Genomic DNA, 14095 nt, shown 5'->3' on the forward strand with positions numbered 1-14095 from the left:
CATCACAATACAGGGTCACTGAATTAACCCCAATTAAAATTTTCAATGTGCTTTTGTAAAATCATCATCTAAGTAAACACTAATGTAGCTTCTACATAAATGTGTTATGGAAAGTACTTTATACTGTTTCGGGGTAAATTGGAGTAGAAATTACAAAGCAATATGGTAGTGCTGCTTATAAACATAAAATAAACAAATTATCCAATGCATTGGGAAAAACACTAATCGGTTCATTTTCAACCCTTCTATTTATTAGGTTCTTAGGTCCTAGCTGGACATTTATGCAACTAATAAATGATATAACGCGGACCATTGGTTCTGTCCTGATTCCTGACAATTTGACCCAGATTTTGTTGATAGCTTAGAAACTTTCATCAAAACGTTGAAAGATATTTCCTTCTTATGTAAGGTCTTTAATTACAGGTTTCAATAATTGGATGTTTAATATGTTGTAAGAAAGAATGCTGCATCTTATCGGTTTACGAAATTAGAATTTGTTGAAAAGTAACCATTTCATAAGTGCAGTTAAAACGCACCTGAATAACAACAATGTTGGAATTAACGGCAGCAAATAGTGGTCCGTGGCACTTTAGGGACTGATAGATGTAATGTTCATAAACGGCAATGCTTCATTCAATGCGTAGTGTGCATTTCATGTTCGACGTGTGAATTATGTCCTGGAAGACTGTCACTTTCGGCTGAAGTTCTGAAAGAGTCATTTGCCTTTCAAGATCCAAATCTCTTTTCATCCGTATATTTTGAAAAATGATTGCTAAAAAATGTATGTGAGAACTCAACATTTATCAATTTGCAGTGCTTGAAAATAAGCAAAACAAAAGGAGCTTTGTTAGATATCCATTCTTGCTGCATCTGTGAACACGTTGATTGTTTAAAATCATGCGTTATTTATGTTTAAACTTTACCAAAACGACACGGTCTGAACAAAAATATGTTTCCTTGCTATCAGGCGTGCAATTTGCAGGGTAACATTTGAACTGCACAGGAAATACTTGGTGCTTTTGGTTGTAACTAGCCGACGACATATTATAGCATATTATAGCCTGAAGTTATCACCAACAATACATTTCAAACTCGATGCTTAATCTTATGCACCTAATTCAGCTTCATGGAAATAACAAATATTCTTAAACTCAACATCCGAATGTGTTTTTGTATTGCTCAATTTATTTGCCCTCAGATATGATGCAGAAAAATGGCGTTACAACTTGCTCTTTAATCCAACATACACTTAGTTTACAGTACAGTCGTAAAATGTGCGATCATATACGAGAGGTATTGCATGAGTCACAAGTGTATTTTCAATTCAAAAAATCTGAAAGGAGTATTATAGGGAGTCTTGAAGAGATTACTCTGTGAGACCTCGAAAATAGATTCTACATTGCAATAGTGACGATACCTTATAGGTACTTCAGGTGATTTAAAGCGCTTTGCCGTGAATAGAGTTTGGAAGGTGCTCTAAAAATGCAAGTCTATTTTTTCTCTGCAGATAATCTAATAGACCGAGTTCAACGTTGACGAAAACACATGGCAAGATGGTTAAAAACCCAAATTCTCAAAGCTATGATGGGGGAGACAATGGATCTTGTAGGAATTGAATCGACTGCTTCCAAATTGAAAAGGAGCATTTTAAAGTAATTTAAATGGTACATGGGTATTTGTATATTAAAATGGTATACTTGCAACGGCGCTTGTGAGATTTGTTCGCAAATTCTTGCTAATTGAATTCCACCCATGGTGAGGTGATTGCGAATTGTATTTGCACAGACCGCACATATAAAAATCCAGGCCCTAGAACTTTTCTTTGCTACCCTCGTATGGGCAGAATGCAGGCAGTCTCATGGGATCTGACACAAATATTTTGTGAAGTGAAATCAAATCAAAAGCAGCTAATGGAAAATATTATCGTACAGTAACTGGTGTGAAAGTCACTCTGGTTCAAAATTTGCAAAAATTCTATGAGAAAGTAATTGCCAGATGAAGCAGAAGTTGGAACAGTCTGCTCAAGTAATCCTGTTAATTCTTTCAGTGCTATTGATGATTATGATGAAGAAATCCATGTTACAAAATTAAATTGTGATGCTTTTAACATCTGGCTTTTTTTTTGCCTTGAGAGGAACTCAATCAACCTTCTTAAAAAATCTTTAAATGAGAAATTCTCCCAAATGAATAGTTCTGACAGAGTGGGTTCGCACAGTACCAGGCAGGAGTGAGATACCCGGCCAGTGCGAGGCAAGGAGAAAGAAAACGGTTTGCACTTTTTTTGCATCGTTATTTCAGTTCTCCACCCATTTGGCCAAAGTCTGACATTGGCTCAAGTTTTGGAGATATTTGCTGTCACCTGCCTCTCCTTAACCAAATTCCACAGTGGAGGCAATTTGGTCACGACAATGCAAATAATATGTGTATCAAAAATAATTATACCTGATAAAATGGATCCAAACTATAATCAAATTTAAACGCAGTAAACCAGGGATCAAGGGATATATAAAAAAAATACAGAAACAACATAGTAAGGATGGTGAAAAATTAAAATTAAATCATAAAGTGTTGGAAAGATACATGATCTGTGGAGAGAGAGAGAGATAAAGTTAATGTTTAAAATTGATAAACTTGTTGCTCACCATTTCAAACATTTGAAGTTGGAATGTTACAAACACTCAGTGGGTTAGGCAGCATCTTTGGAGAAAGGAACAGAGTTAACCTTTCAGGTCGCCGACCACCCTGCCGGGATCTTCCCGGCAAGGGATGGTGGGGGGTTGCTGAGGAGCTTCAATAAGGTGCTCTGCTGGTCTCTGGAGACCAGAGCAGTTCCATTTCCCACTCCCGCCACCGATTGTCACTGTCAACCCAGTCAATGTTCAACACCCTAGCTCCTGCAAAATAAATTATATACTTTCACAACTTGTATGTCAAAAATTGGAGAAATTAGTTGAAATGGCTTGTGCCATGTTGCATGAGCTACATTTATAAAATCGATATATGTCAAGGTTTTCTCTGCTGAATGCGGCGCTCATTACAGCCAACCGTATAGTTTTGAACATAGTTGCTTATTAAAAGACATAAAATTGGTGGAAATTGCAACAAACACAACCCCTACCCTGGACGATTTTGGTAGTGAAATGCAGACATCCTCTTCGCTCTCGAGATGAATATATGTGTTGTGGTGAATCAATAGAAGTTGACTGTGATTCTTTTAATATATTTCACTTGTGGGGAGAAAAAGCGAAGGAATTTTCCCTGTCGATAGCTTGAAGGAAATAAAGTTGCGCGAGTTTTTTTTTAAAGTCCCGTTTCCTTATTTCGTTTCCACGATAACTTGCATCGTGTTAACGGGGAACCAGAGGAATCTTTGGCCCTCAATTTGTGGCGAATGCCAACTGTCTCACCTGGCAGGGCTTCCCAGCAGGGGGAGCCCTTTGTGGGTCCCTTCTGGGGGTCATTCCGTGCAAGAAGTCTCTAGTGTGTGACTTAGAATAGTTTGTACCTTTCATCTTTTCATAGAAAGTCGGCTCGCAGCAAACAACTGCTTGAGTAAGGAGCGAAAGGGCTGTGGAAAATTGTGGGACACTTTTGCAGAGTACAATTAGTCCCAGCCCCGGGTGGCGAATAACATGGAATGTTCCGAGCTGGAGTTTTCCACAGTCTCCAGAAAACTTGGCACTGGAGTGCGATTCTTTGCAGCAAGAGCTATTGTAACTTCCCTTGAAAGAGAAAAACAAAATCTTGTTAGCGTGTGTTTGTATCCAGCTCTCCGAGGACCTAAATTTCTGTGCCCCTCTCCTAGCCAAAGACTTGCCCCAGGGTTTGAGGCTACGATCCCCCCCCCCCCCTCCCCCACCCCCACCCCCTCAGCACTAAGTTGGAATCCCACAGTGACTTAATGGGAACTTTGCCATGTCAACCTCTGGAAGACGATGTTCAGACATTTGCCTCCGATCCTCTAGTTCCCTCTCCTTCGGAGAAACGGGGAAAATATGGTCGCCCCCTCACTCGCCGCGGATCTGATTTACATTTATCAAGAGCACCTTCGCCAGAAATTAAACACGATTTGAAACCGTGATAGTTTGAGAGTAGAACGTAGAGCGGCGTGGCAGCCTTTTCCAAATACAACTCAGATGGGGAAAAAGAGAAAGAGAACATTGAGGGACTCCAACACCGCCCCTCCAAAGTGGCAGCATTATTTTGCCATAATCCTGTGAAAAATAGAATTCACGATTTTAAGATGCAGATGAAGTTATTGTGTTGACAAACCAACGCCAGCAATCGATCAATGAAAACGATCAGAAGGCAAACAAAAGCACCTCCAAACACACAAAAGAATATCTTAAATCTGCAATCTTTCGCTTCACAAATCGGACTTGACCAATTCACAAATCATTCAATCACCAATCTCTCAGTCGACCAGCCCTCAACCAAAGCATGGTCAGTCTGATTATTTTGGTCCAGCAGAAATATTTTAGGATCTGTGCTTTCGGATTTGTTTTTGTCTGTGTTCGTTTGTGTATTTTCCCCCCTTTCTAAAAATGTCGACAGCATTAATGTATGATTTCAATCATTCGGGGGAATCCTTGCCAATATTTCAATGCCTGCTGAATAAACTATCCCAGGCTGCTCGATTTAAACACAAACCAGACCCCGGCCGGTCTGATACAGCCGGGACACCATTACAATGAATTCCTAACGGAGTTCTACCCCCCTCCACCCAACAAAACAGGCTGAAAAAAGGATTTATTTTCACCATCAGGCGCCCACTCCCGATATTTAAATAACCCCTCCGAACAAATAATAGTCAACCCGTACAGTCGGCCCTCTGAAATTGCACGCACTTGTATAAAACATGAAGACAAAAAGCACGCCATAAACCAAAATTGCTGTATAAATCCAGACTTGCATAAATTAGGGATTGCTGCATCGGTACTGGGGATACAAGGAGCACATCTGGGACTCACAATGATTTGCATACATCAGAGCATTGGAGGCATTGCGTTGTCTTCCATGTGTAATCCTGATTTGAGGGCATTTTAGATACTGGGATATTTCATTATTCGGTATAATAAAGGAAGGGTTCCTTATGCGGGCAAAACAATAATAACTCATAGTTTGGTGAACGTTTGCTGAGCAGTGTGTGGATTTGACTGTGCATTGCCTAGTGTGGCAGGGACTGTGTGTTTATATTCCCCACCCCGCCTTCGAATGGACTAATTCGTATTTTGAAGAATTTTAAATTTGCGCGAATCACACAAAGCCCTGTCCCCGAAGACAGGCTGAAACACACAGTAATTATTGCTCCTAACATCGACACGTTGTACAGTGGGCGCTCTCTCCTGCCTTCAGTCACAAGGCTAGATTGGAAATATATTTTTCCTCTCCAATAATCCGGTTTCTGCTGCTCCACTGAGCGTCAGACGGGGTATCCCGATAGTAAGAAACCCTTCGTTTTAATTGAAGCATCGGTACATATTGACGAGTGCCGTTACTGGATTACACAAGAGGAAATCTTTACAATAATGATATTAGTGATTACACTTTATCCATCCCCTCTGAATACAGGCGCATGTAATTACTCTGAACCAACACAAATAACCTTCGTCCTCCAGGCTCCTCTGAATGATCTTTCAGTCAAATACATCCAGTAAAGTTTGTATCAAACAGGGTGCCGTCTGCAAGAATTAAATCCTATTGTGGATTGAGATTTAGCAACAACACTGTCAGAGCCGCTGCTGCTGCTTTTTGGGCAATTCTTTGACTTGCTATTACCCTCTCTTTGGCGCGGTTTCTAAAGCATTCGGGCGTTTAATGATAAAATAACTGAGAGAATGTACACACAAAATATCATTTCAGAACAAAACCTTCGTCCCGAAAGAGAATAGAAGGGGCTGGGGAAAGGGAATTTGCTGACGGGTTGAGCTTGCTGGGGGTTTGCGAGGCTTTACAAATGGTGTGAGAACCGCTCGTGTTAAAGGCTGTTCGGACGGGTTCGTGTTGGAGTGGGTTAGGGTGGGTTGAGGGGCGGTGGTGGTGGTGGTAAATGCCAGCGGCAGCTCAGTACAGATCAACATGACGGAGCAGCAAAAATAAAGCTCAAGACACGTGCGATACGCAAGCCTAATCTACAAAGCAACAGGAATCGCGCCATGTTATTTACCAACACGAAACACAACAGTAACAAAAAAAAACATATAAGGAAACAAGGAATTCAGCTGGGGGTTTAGAGTGGGGGGAAAGGGGGTGGGTAGTCACCAATTCTCATTTGTTTGTCTTTGGCTCGAGAACAGAATGAGATTGAAAATTAGACACTTAAATGAGGGGTGGTTCGACCTATCTGATGCATACACAACTAACTGCCTTTGAACGGGACCCTCTTTAGCGGGGATAGAACCGCTAAAGATGCGAATCTCATCATAAACTCTCATTTCGATATTAGGACTGTGCACTCTGCGTGGCCCCTTTATTCACCACAATTGCGACAGTCATTAACTTCTGCCCCCCCCCCCCCCCCCCCCCCCCACCACCACCCTCCACACGCACGCACACACACCATCTCTCCCCCTACCGCATTTGTAAAACAAAAAGTACTGGTCAAAATAGAAGGAACAAAGATTCTGATGAATTTCGAAGTCTGCACTAACCTATCAGACCCTTTCTTCCGGGTACTGGGACGGGAGGCACTAACCCAGACAGAACCGCAAACACCACATAGTTTTAATAACAAATTTATTTGAACAGATTTGATTCCCTTTGTACACCAAAAATGAAATTCTCGTCACCAAATCACAAACTTAAATCGTGTTACAATCAAATCTGACATCAAATATATAATTTATTAAACGACAAACATTATTTTTTTTAACCGTTTTTCTTTGACGCGTGATTCTTGTCTTTTAGAAACATAATACAAAATCCGAGGAAAATAAATTACTGTTCGCAGCCTCCATAAGTAATCCAAATATAATCGTTGAAAAAAGAAACATTTAAAGAAAATATCTTATATCTCGGACCAGCGACTAACTGGGTCCGTCTTTTTTTTTCTCTTAAATTTAAAAAGTTTTTTTTTAAATTATTTTTCCCTCCCTCGCCTCTTTTTAAAAAAAAATTGGCAGGTTTTCTATATTTTTTCTTCTTCCCGTTGTCGCTCTCAACTCCGCTGAAATGGGCGTAGATGCGAATTAAAAAGGGTCTGGGGTGGGGTGGATCCAGAGGCAAATCCTTCAGTGGGGAAACAAAATATTTGCCTGATTTCTTATCCCTGTACCAGCGGTTTTCACGGCAGTGTTAATGTGGGGAGGAGGAGGGAGGGGGGGGGGGGGGTGTTGGCAATCGAGACGCCAAAAGAAATTCCCTTTACATAAAAATTAGTGCTACTGAGATCGAAAGCCTTTCAAAATACCTCCCCCACCCCCTCCCCGTTGCTTGGAGTAACGAGTTGTATCTCATTTGGACATTAGCTGCCAATTCGATTAAACGGCATATGTATATATATATATATTTATTTATGTATTGTTCAAATATATCTTGAGCCTGTTGTGAAACTGTCTTCCGGGGGCCTACCTAGACCATGTGTGTGTGCATTTCCTACAGACCAGACCAGTTCAATCGACAATAATACTGCACGCTTTGATGGCAGGTCCTCCTGTTGAAAACCACTTATTAAAATAAAGGCTTTTGGGGGATTGGGGGGGGGGGGGGGGGGGGGGGAGAGAGAGAGAGGGAGGGATTCAGGGATGGGAGGGTAAAATAATGCCGTCCATAGCAACAGATTCACCTGATATAGCCGAGTTAACCAAGGCGCTGATGGGTGTTAGGCACACAGTCGGACTGCAATCTCCTTGTCTGAATAAAACAACTAAACCACGCTCGTGGCAAAACAATGTCCTCGATGGTGTTTCCTCCGCCACAGACGTGGGCAATGTCAACGTGACTGCTAACTGTACATAGTTTAGGAATTTCGCCTGCTCGCAGACTTTGTCTTTCTCTTCTATTTTGATATACAACTTCCTCTCCTCTGACCCTCCCTGCCCTCTCATTGTGACAGTCAAATATATAATTTAAGAGGAGGGAGGGAGGTGGAGAGGGAGGGGGGGGGGGGGGGGGGTGAAGCGCATCCCATTCCTTGCTTAGTCCAAGTTCCAGCGAGTCCCAAAGCAAGTGCCCCATTCTGGTCAAGGGCTCCCGGTTAAAGATCGTGGTGTGTCGATGTCTCTGGGTCAACGCTGTGGGAAAACACCTCGTCCGGTTGATGCAAGCCGGGCGGCGTCATCCTTTTCTCCTTTTGCCGCCTGTTACAAAACCAGACCCGCACGACTTCCTTCTCCAGCTGCAGACTGTCGGCCAGGCTGGAGATCTCCTGGGCTGCCGGTTTGGGGCACTTGAGGAAATGGGTCTCTAAAGCCCCTTTGACACTCACCTCGATGGAAGTGCGTTTCTTTCGCTTCCTGCCCTGCGCCGCGATCTTGTCGATGCTGGTCGGGCTGCCCGTGGTGGAGTCGGCCTCCTCCAGCCACTTATTGAGCAAGGGCTTCAGCTTGCACATGTTCTTGAAGCTGAGCTGCAGCGCCTCGAACCTGCAGATTGTGGTCTGAGAGAAGACATTCCCGTACAAGGTGCCCAGCGCCAGCCCTACGTCGGCCTGGGTGAAGCCCAGCTTGATCCGCCGCTGCTTGAACTGTTTAGCGAACTGCTCCAGCTCGTCCGACGTCGGGGTCTCCTCGTCCGAGTGGTCGTGACAGTGGTGGTGGTGGTGGTGATGGTGGTGGTGCGGATGGCCCAGCTCCCCGTCGTCCGTGAGCCCCGCCGCCGGGTGCATGCCCCCTTGGCCCACGCCGTTGGGAGGCGGAGGGGGAGGCGGAGGGGGAGGCGGCGGCGGGCCCCCCACATGGTGCTCCAGCATGCCGTTGACCGTGAAGGCGGCCTGCGAGTAGATGCTGAGTGGCTGCCCGCCGCCCACCGGGGAGGTGTGAGCGCCTCCGCTCCCGCCGCCTCCGCTCCCGCCCCAGGCATGTGGGGAATGGTGCGCGATGTGGGCCGAGCGGTGGTGCAGGCTGGCCCCGGTGTGCAGCTCCTCCCTGGCCGGCTTCACGTCCTGCTGGCTCAGCGGGCTGGCCGCCAGCGCCGCGGACCAGGGGCTGCCCTCGGGTAAAGCCGTCACCCATTGGTGGGAGAGTGGGTGCCCATTGCCGGGGAGTCCCTGCAGGTAGTCACTTTGCATGAGTTTCTGGTGACTCCGAAAGCTGGCGCCCGCCTGCTGCATGCTGGACGCCTCGCCGTGGACGATGGAGTTGGAAGTGAGGATCCCACCGCTCGGCATGTAGAGATTGGAAGCCGCCGTGGCCATGGCTCTGGCGAATCCCTCAGTAATAATAACCTGCCTCCGGGAAACAAGCTTCAGTCATTGACAACAAAGCTGAGGTAAAGGGGGTCACCAGGGGAGGTCAGTGATTGGCAACCTCCTGGACCAATGGCAAGCCACGCCGAGCTTAGGAACAGGGGCGTCATGACGTTGACGACCAATCAGGATGTTCGAGGTGGAGCACCAACTCCAAATTTGTCTGTTCTGGCTGGGGCTTTTTTTTGTCTTGTGTGTGTGTATGTGTGTGTATGTCTGTGTTTGTGTGTGTATGTGTGTATGTCTGTGTTTGTGTGTGTGTGTATGTATGTGTGTATGTGTGTGTGTATGTGTGTGTATGTATATGTATGTGTGTGTGTATGTGTGTGTATATATGTATGTGTGTGTATGTGTGTGTATGTTTGTGTGTATATGTGTGTGTGTATGTGTGTGTGTGTGTAAGTGTGTATATATGTATGTGTGTTTGTGTATATGTGTGTGTATGTATATGTGTGTGTGTATATGTGTATGTATATGTGTGTGTATATGTTGTGTGTGTATATGTGTGTATGTGTGTGTATATGTGTATATATATGTGTGTGTGTGTATGTGTATGTATGTGTGTGTGTATGTGTATATGTGTGTAAGTGTGTGTGTGTATTTATGTATGTGTGTATGTGTATGTATGTGTCTATGTATATGTGTGTATTTATGTGTGTGTGAATGTGTGATGTGTATGTATGTGTTTTAAACTCCAAACCTCGACTATCGACCCAATGAGGAAGTCAAGGGAAGCGCAGAAACCCCATTGGATTACCCGCTGGGTAACTGACAGCTCACATATTCACCCCGGGGTTAACTCTCGATGGAGCAGCGGACACCCAATTTGTCCTTTTCAATCTGGCAAAAAAAAGTTTTGACCAGAGCTTTGAAGATCGAGTCGGGGACTCCTGGCCCCACCCCGATTCATAAAGCAAAATCTAAAACAAGGTGTGGTGGTGGTGGTGGTTGGGGGAGAGCTCTTTAAAAGCAAACAATCTGCAACTTCGAGGAGTTTCAAATGATTCTGCAGCAAGTAGACGGTTGCTTCAGGTGCACGCAATGTGCTGGAGTTAATAACGAATGTTTATTTCCCATTGTCAGGTCGGATGGGACTTGGGCAAAGGCATTGATCTCCTGTACGAAGTTAAACATAGTAGCTGCTGGGGAACTTTTATTTGGGTGAGGGAGGAAGAGGGGCGGGGGGTCTTATTTAATTATTCTCATTTTGTTCCATTCGTAATGTGATCAGGGCACAAAATGCTTATTAAAAATGTAAATCCTGTGCATATTTGTGCGAGGCAACAGCGTCAGATGCATCAGCGCCGGACCCCGGCTAACTCCCTTCATGACAAAGCCTTCGGAAATCATTTATGCCAGGCAGTCTTTTCAAAGGACGGGGACTTTTCGCAAGCGGCGCGGTGCAAGCGACAAATTGGGAGCACAGGGGCGGCCACCTCGCCCGTTCGGTCCCGTATTCCGATAGGAAACTCGCTAGGAAATGGTGGGGGCACTTTATAGGCAGTTTGAGATGCTGGGCACGCGGAATAATTACATTTTGACATCGGTATAAGGGCTCCAGAGTCCAGCTATTGGTTTGAAATTCCATTAAATACAACGAGAGATCCTAGGTTAAGATTGATTTAAATTTGCATACATTTTCATATATTTAGGGCAAAATAAAGGGACGCCAGCAGAAACTCTAAGCCATTGCTGAAGACACTTTCTCTAAATTCGGCTGAGCTGACATTTCGAAGGATCTGCAGCCGGTGATAGGTGAGCATTTTTCACTTCATTATCTCGCTTGCGAAAGACAGCATTCCCGTGTGTGTGTTTTCTGCTACTGTTTTAAGAGTCACAGTTCGGTAATGCGCCCTCAACGATTAGTGATCGCAGAGGGTTGCTTTTTTATTTCGTTTTATTTTGCAACCTTTTCGCTTTAACGTCGAGAACTTCCGAAGTGCTCGGCAAATCGATTTGCGGCGTTTTTACCCAGTGAGATTCGCAATTCCAGCAGTGTCACACGGAACAGGGGCAAAACAATGCATGGATTGGAAAACAGAACCCGGCCAATTCTAACGCCAAACATCAGCACACCCCGACTGAACGTCTGCCCCCCACCCCCAACCCCGCCACCGCATGAAGGAAATCTCTCAGCCTTGCACAGTAAGTAGGCAAAAAGGAAAGAGATTCTCTCTGCGTGCCCGGGGAGCTGGTCTCGCTCCAAGTCATGTTTCAGCGCCCTTGTTCAAAGTTTCTCTTTTTATTTTTGTTGCTGCCTAGTCAGGAGCGGTGCAGAGATCCAGACTGCTTTCGCTTGTCGAACCGACCATTCTCAAGGTCATGAGGAAAAGTGGGGGTGGTGGAGTCTGTGTGTGGTGGAGGGGGTGATGGACGGGTCTGTGTGTGTGTATGGGGGGGGGGGGGGGGGGTGCTCAATATTGTGGCTCAACTCTTTCTGATCACACAACTTTCTAAAGTCAGTAGAGGCCAAGGAAAGTTATCCAACCAGCCAGCGCATTATTTCAGAGTTAAACAGTACACCCCCCCCCCAAAAAAAAAAAATGACAGGAAAACGTCGTGGAAAGCACTTTTAATTTGATAAACAGTCAAATATCTGACCTTTGAACGCTGTAATTTTAATTTATAATGTCCGCTTCCTCCAACACGGCGCTCAAAGGTTTAGAAGGATCACTTCGGGTTTGCCGGAGCTAGATTTACGGGTTGGTTGCTGGAGTTCGATTTGTCACGTTATCTGCGCTGAGATTTCTCTTTTCTCTCTATCTTTTCTTTTTGGAAAAAAAAAGAAAAAGGACTGATGGAGGAATTTCTCCCTTTGCTCTTTCATGTTAGACTAACAGGCGCTAACTTCCCAAGTGTAACAGATGCGGCTCTCAGACGCCCTTTTATGCTGATTTCCTTATTCATAGACACATTTTTGCGCCGATGATCTTCGTTACCATAGAGAGAGAAATAATAGAGAGAACAGTGGTCACATTATACCATATACCCAAGGAGCAGAATAAAAAGGGAGGACAATTCAAACTAGTAGACTGGCCGGACATGGGAGAAGGACTGAACTAGCACAGGGGTGTACTGGCCCACTGTTCACCGGAGCCCATATATATATATATATATACATACATATACAATATATAACATTTATAAATGTATGGCAAATATATCCGACTGAGAGTTCAATGCTTCAATCTGCAAGAAAAGGACATGTTTCCTGCCCCGGATTGGTGAATGGTTAGATTTACATCCCTGTCAATGGGGTAAAACAGCATAAAACCCCTGAGTACAAACTGTCAATCAGTGTCACGACCTTTTAGCTCGAACTTCACCTGCCTCTGTGAGCACTTCTGTTACAAAAAGTACATTGTGCCCCGCCAGAGCCTGTTGAAATCCATACGGCTTATAGATATATTTTTTTTGAAAGAGGGAGCGAGGCGCTCTGTGGCTCTTTTGGGCTACACCAATGTGCTTTCGCTTTTAAAAAAAATAAAAAAATAAATTGAATTCCTTAGCAATGGGGAATGGTGATTTACTGGCTGGTTAATCCGATCTTCACCCATTGGAAAAGAGCAGCGGATCGGAGGCACTTCCCCTGTCCCCTGTTAAGAGAAGGTTTGCTGGAGTTTAACTCTATCTCAGGAGAAAAGGGGGATAGCAGGAGGGTGAGAGAGACAGAGAAAGCCTGTCCGCACTCACAGATATATTAGATTAGGAAGTGAGAATAACGCGACCAGGTTTGTTCGATTTGTCTGTTCAAACTTGGATTCTTCCCCTCGGCTTGGAGACATTGCGGGCAGAGGGTCAGATTCAATTCTGTTTACATTTCCTGAACATCTTATTTAAAAAAAAACACCAATAGCTCTCCTCCTACATCTCAATGGACTGCTGCTGCTGAAACTTAAGAAATCAGATAATAGTATTTTTTTAATGAAACAAAAAAGTCCCATTGCAATTCTCCAGATTGTCAAACATCACACTCAGAGGGTGTGTGTCTGCGTTGGCAACCTTAGTTCTGAATGTCTGAGTGGCTTCAATGCATGAAAGTGATCTGAAAACACAGGAAGTTTGGCCTTAGCGATGGAGAAATATTGGGAGCGATTTGTCTTCAGTCTTCGCTCAGTTTATTGTGAAATGTCTTTGAAGAACGGCGCAATTTTGGCGGGGCCAAATGGGAATTCCAGGCCTGATTTTTCATTAGCGTTCCTGGGAGATGCCCATGTTTGTCAATGCTTTCGATGAGAATAGAGAAAGGGCGTGGCGGGTACCACAGTTAGATACATTTCTACAATGTCTGTATACACACACTGATGTCGGGTTGTGTTGCGGGTTAAATCCAGAGCAAGAGTCCCTGAGGCAACAATAAATTAAGGTGGTTCTGATTTTTCTGTGTTTAGAATTTTTTTCCCTCGAAATTAAAAGCTCCTTTGGATAGATTCACTAACCCCTGGACAGTGTAGTGCTTCCTCACATGGCCTCGAGTAGCCAGGCTGAGTGAATGTGTGTTGCCAGTGCAACGTGTTGTCAGGAGGATATTTGTTTTTAATTCAATCAGTTCCACATTTCCCGGGCTGGGAAATGGGCGTTCGACAAAGGCCTGCAGCATGTCCACACTGCCTCTTTGAGACTAGGGCCTCTCGGTTTGGACCCCGGGAAGGTGTGGAACGCCTCGTGTGTGGGTGGGGGTGTCGCTTGTAC

At 44.5% G+C, this 14095-nt stretch overlaps 1 protein-coding gene and 1 long non-coding RNA gene across 2 annotated transcripts in view; one reads left to right on the forward strand and one right to left on the reverse strand.

Annotated features, from left to right (window-relative positions):
• Positions 1–1214: 1214 nt before the first annotated feature.
• LOC140420941 (POU domain, class 3, transcription factor 4-like) lies at positions 1215–9550 on the reverse strand. The gene is made up of 2 exons (XM_072505128.1): positions 7784–9550; positions 1215–3722 (listed from the first exon to the last, which is right to left on the reverse strand). Exon 1 carries the CDS (start codon positions 9350–9352, stop codon positions 8195–8197), a length of 1158 nt encoding a protein of 385 aa, XP_072361229.1. The 5' UTR covers positions 9353–9550; the 3' UTR covers positions 1215–3722; positions 7784–8194.
• Positions 9551–9568: 18 nt separating this feature from the next.
• The window catches only part of LOC140420942 (uncharacterized), a 29387-nt gene continuing 24860 nt past the window's right edge, over positions 9569–14095 (forward strand). The window contains exons 1-3 of the long non-coding RNA XR_011946640.1: positions 9569–10167; positions 10487–10564; positions 11056–11158. This is a non-coding gene — a long non-coding RNA (uncharacterized lncRNA). The remainder of the gene's footprint in view (positions 10168–10486; positions 10565–11055; positions 11159–14095) is intronic.

This window comes from Scyliorhinus torazame, chromosome 5, assembly GCF_047496885.1.
Source record: "Scyliorhinus torazame isolate Kashiwa2021f chromosome 5, sScyTor2.1, whole genome shotgun sequence".
In the NCBI taxonomy this organism is placed as follows: domain Eukaryota; kingdom Metazoa; phylum Chordata; class Chondrichthyes; order Carcharhiniformes; family Scyliorhinidae; genus Scyliorhinus; species Scyliorhinus torazame.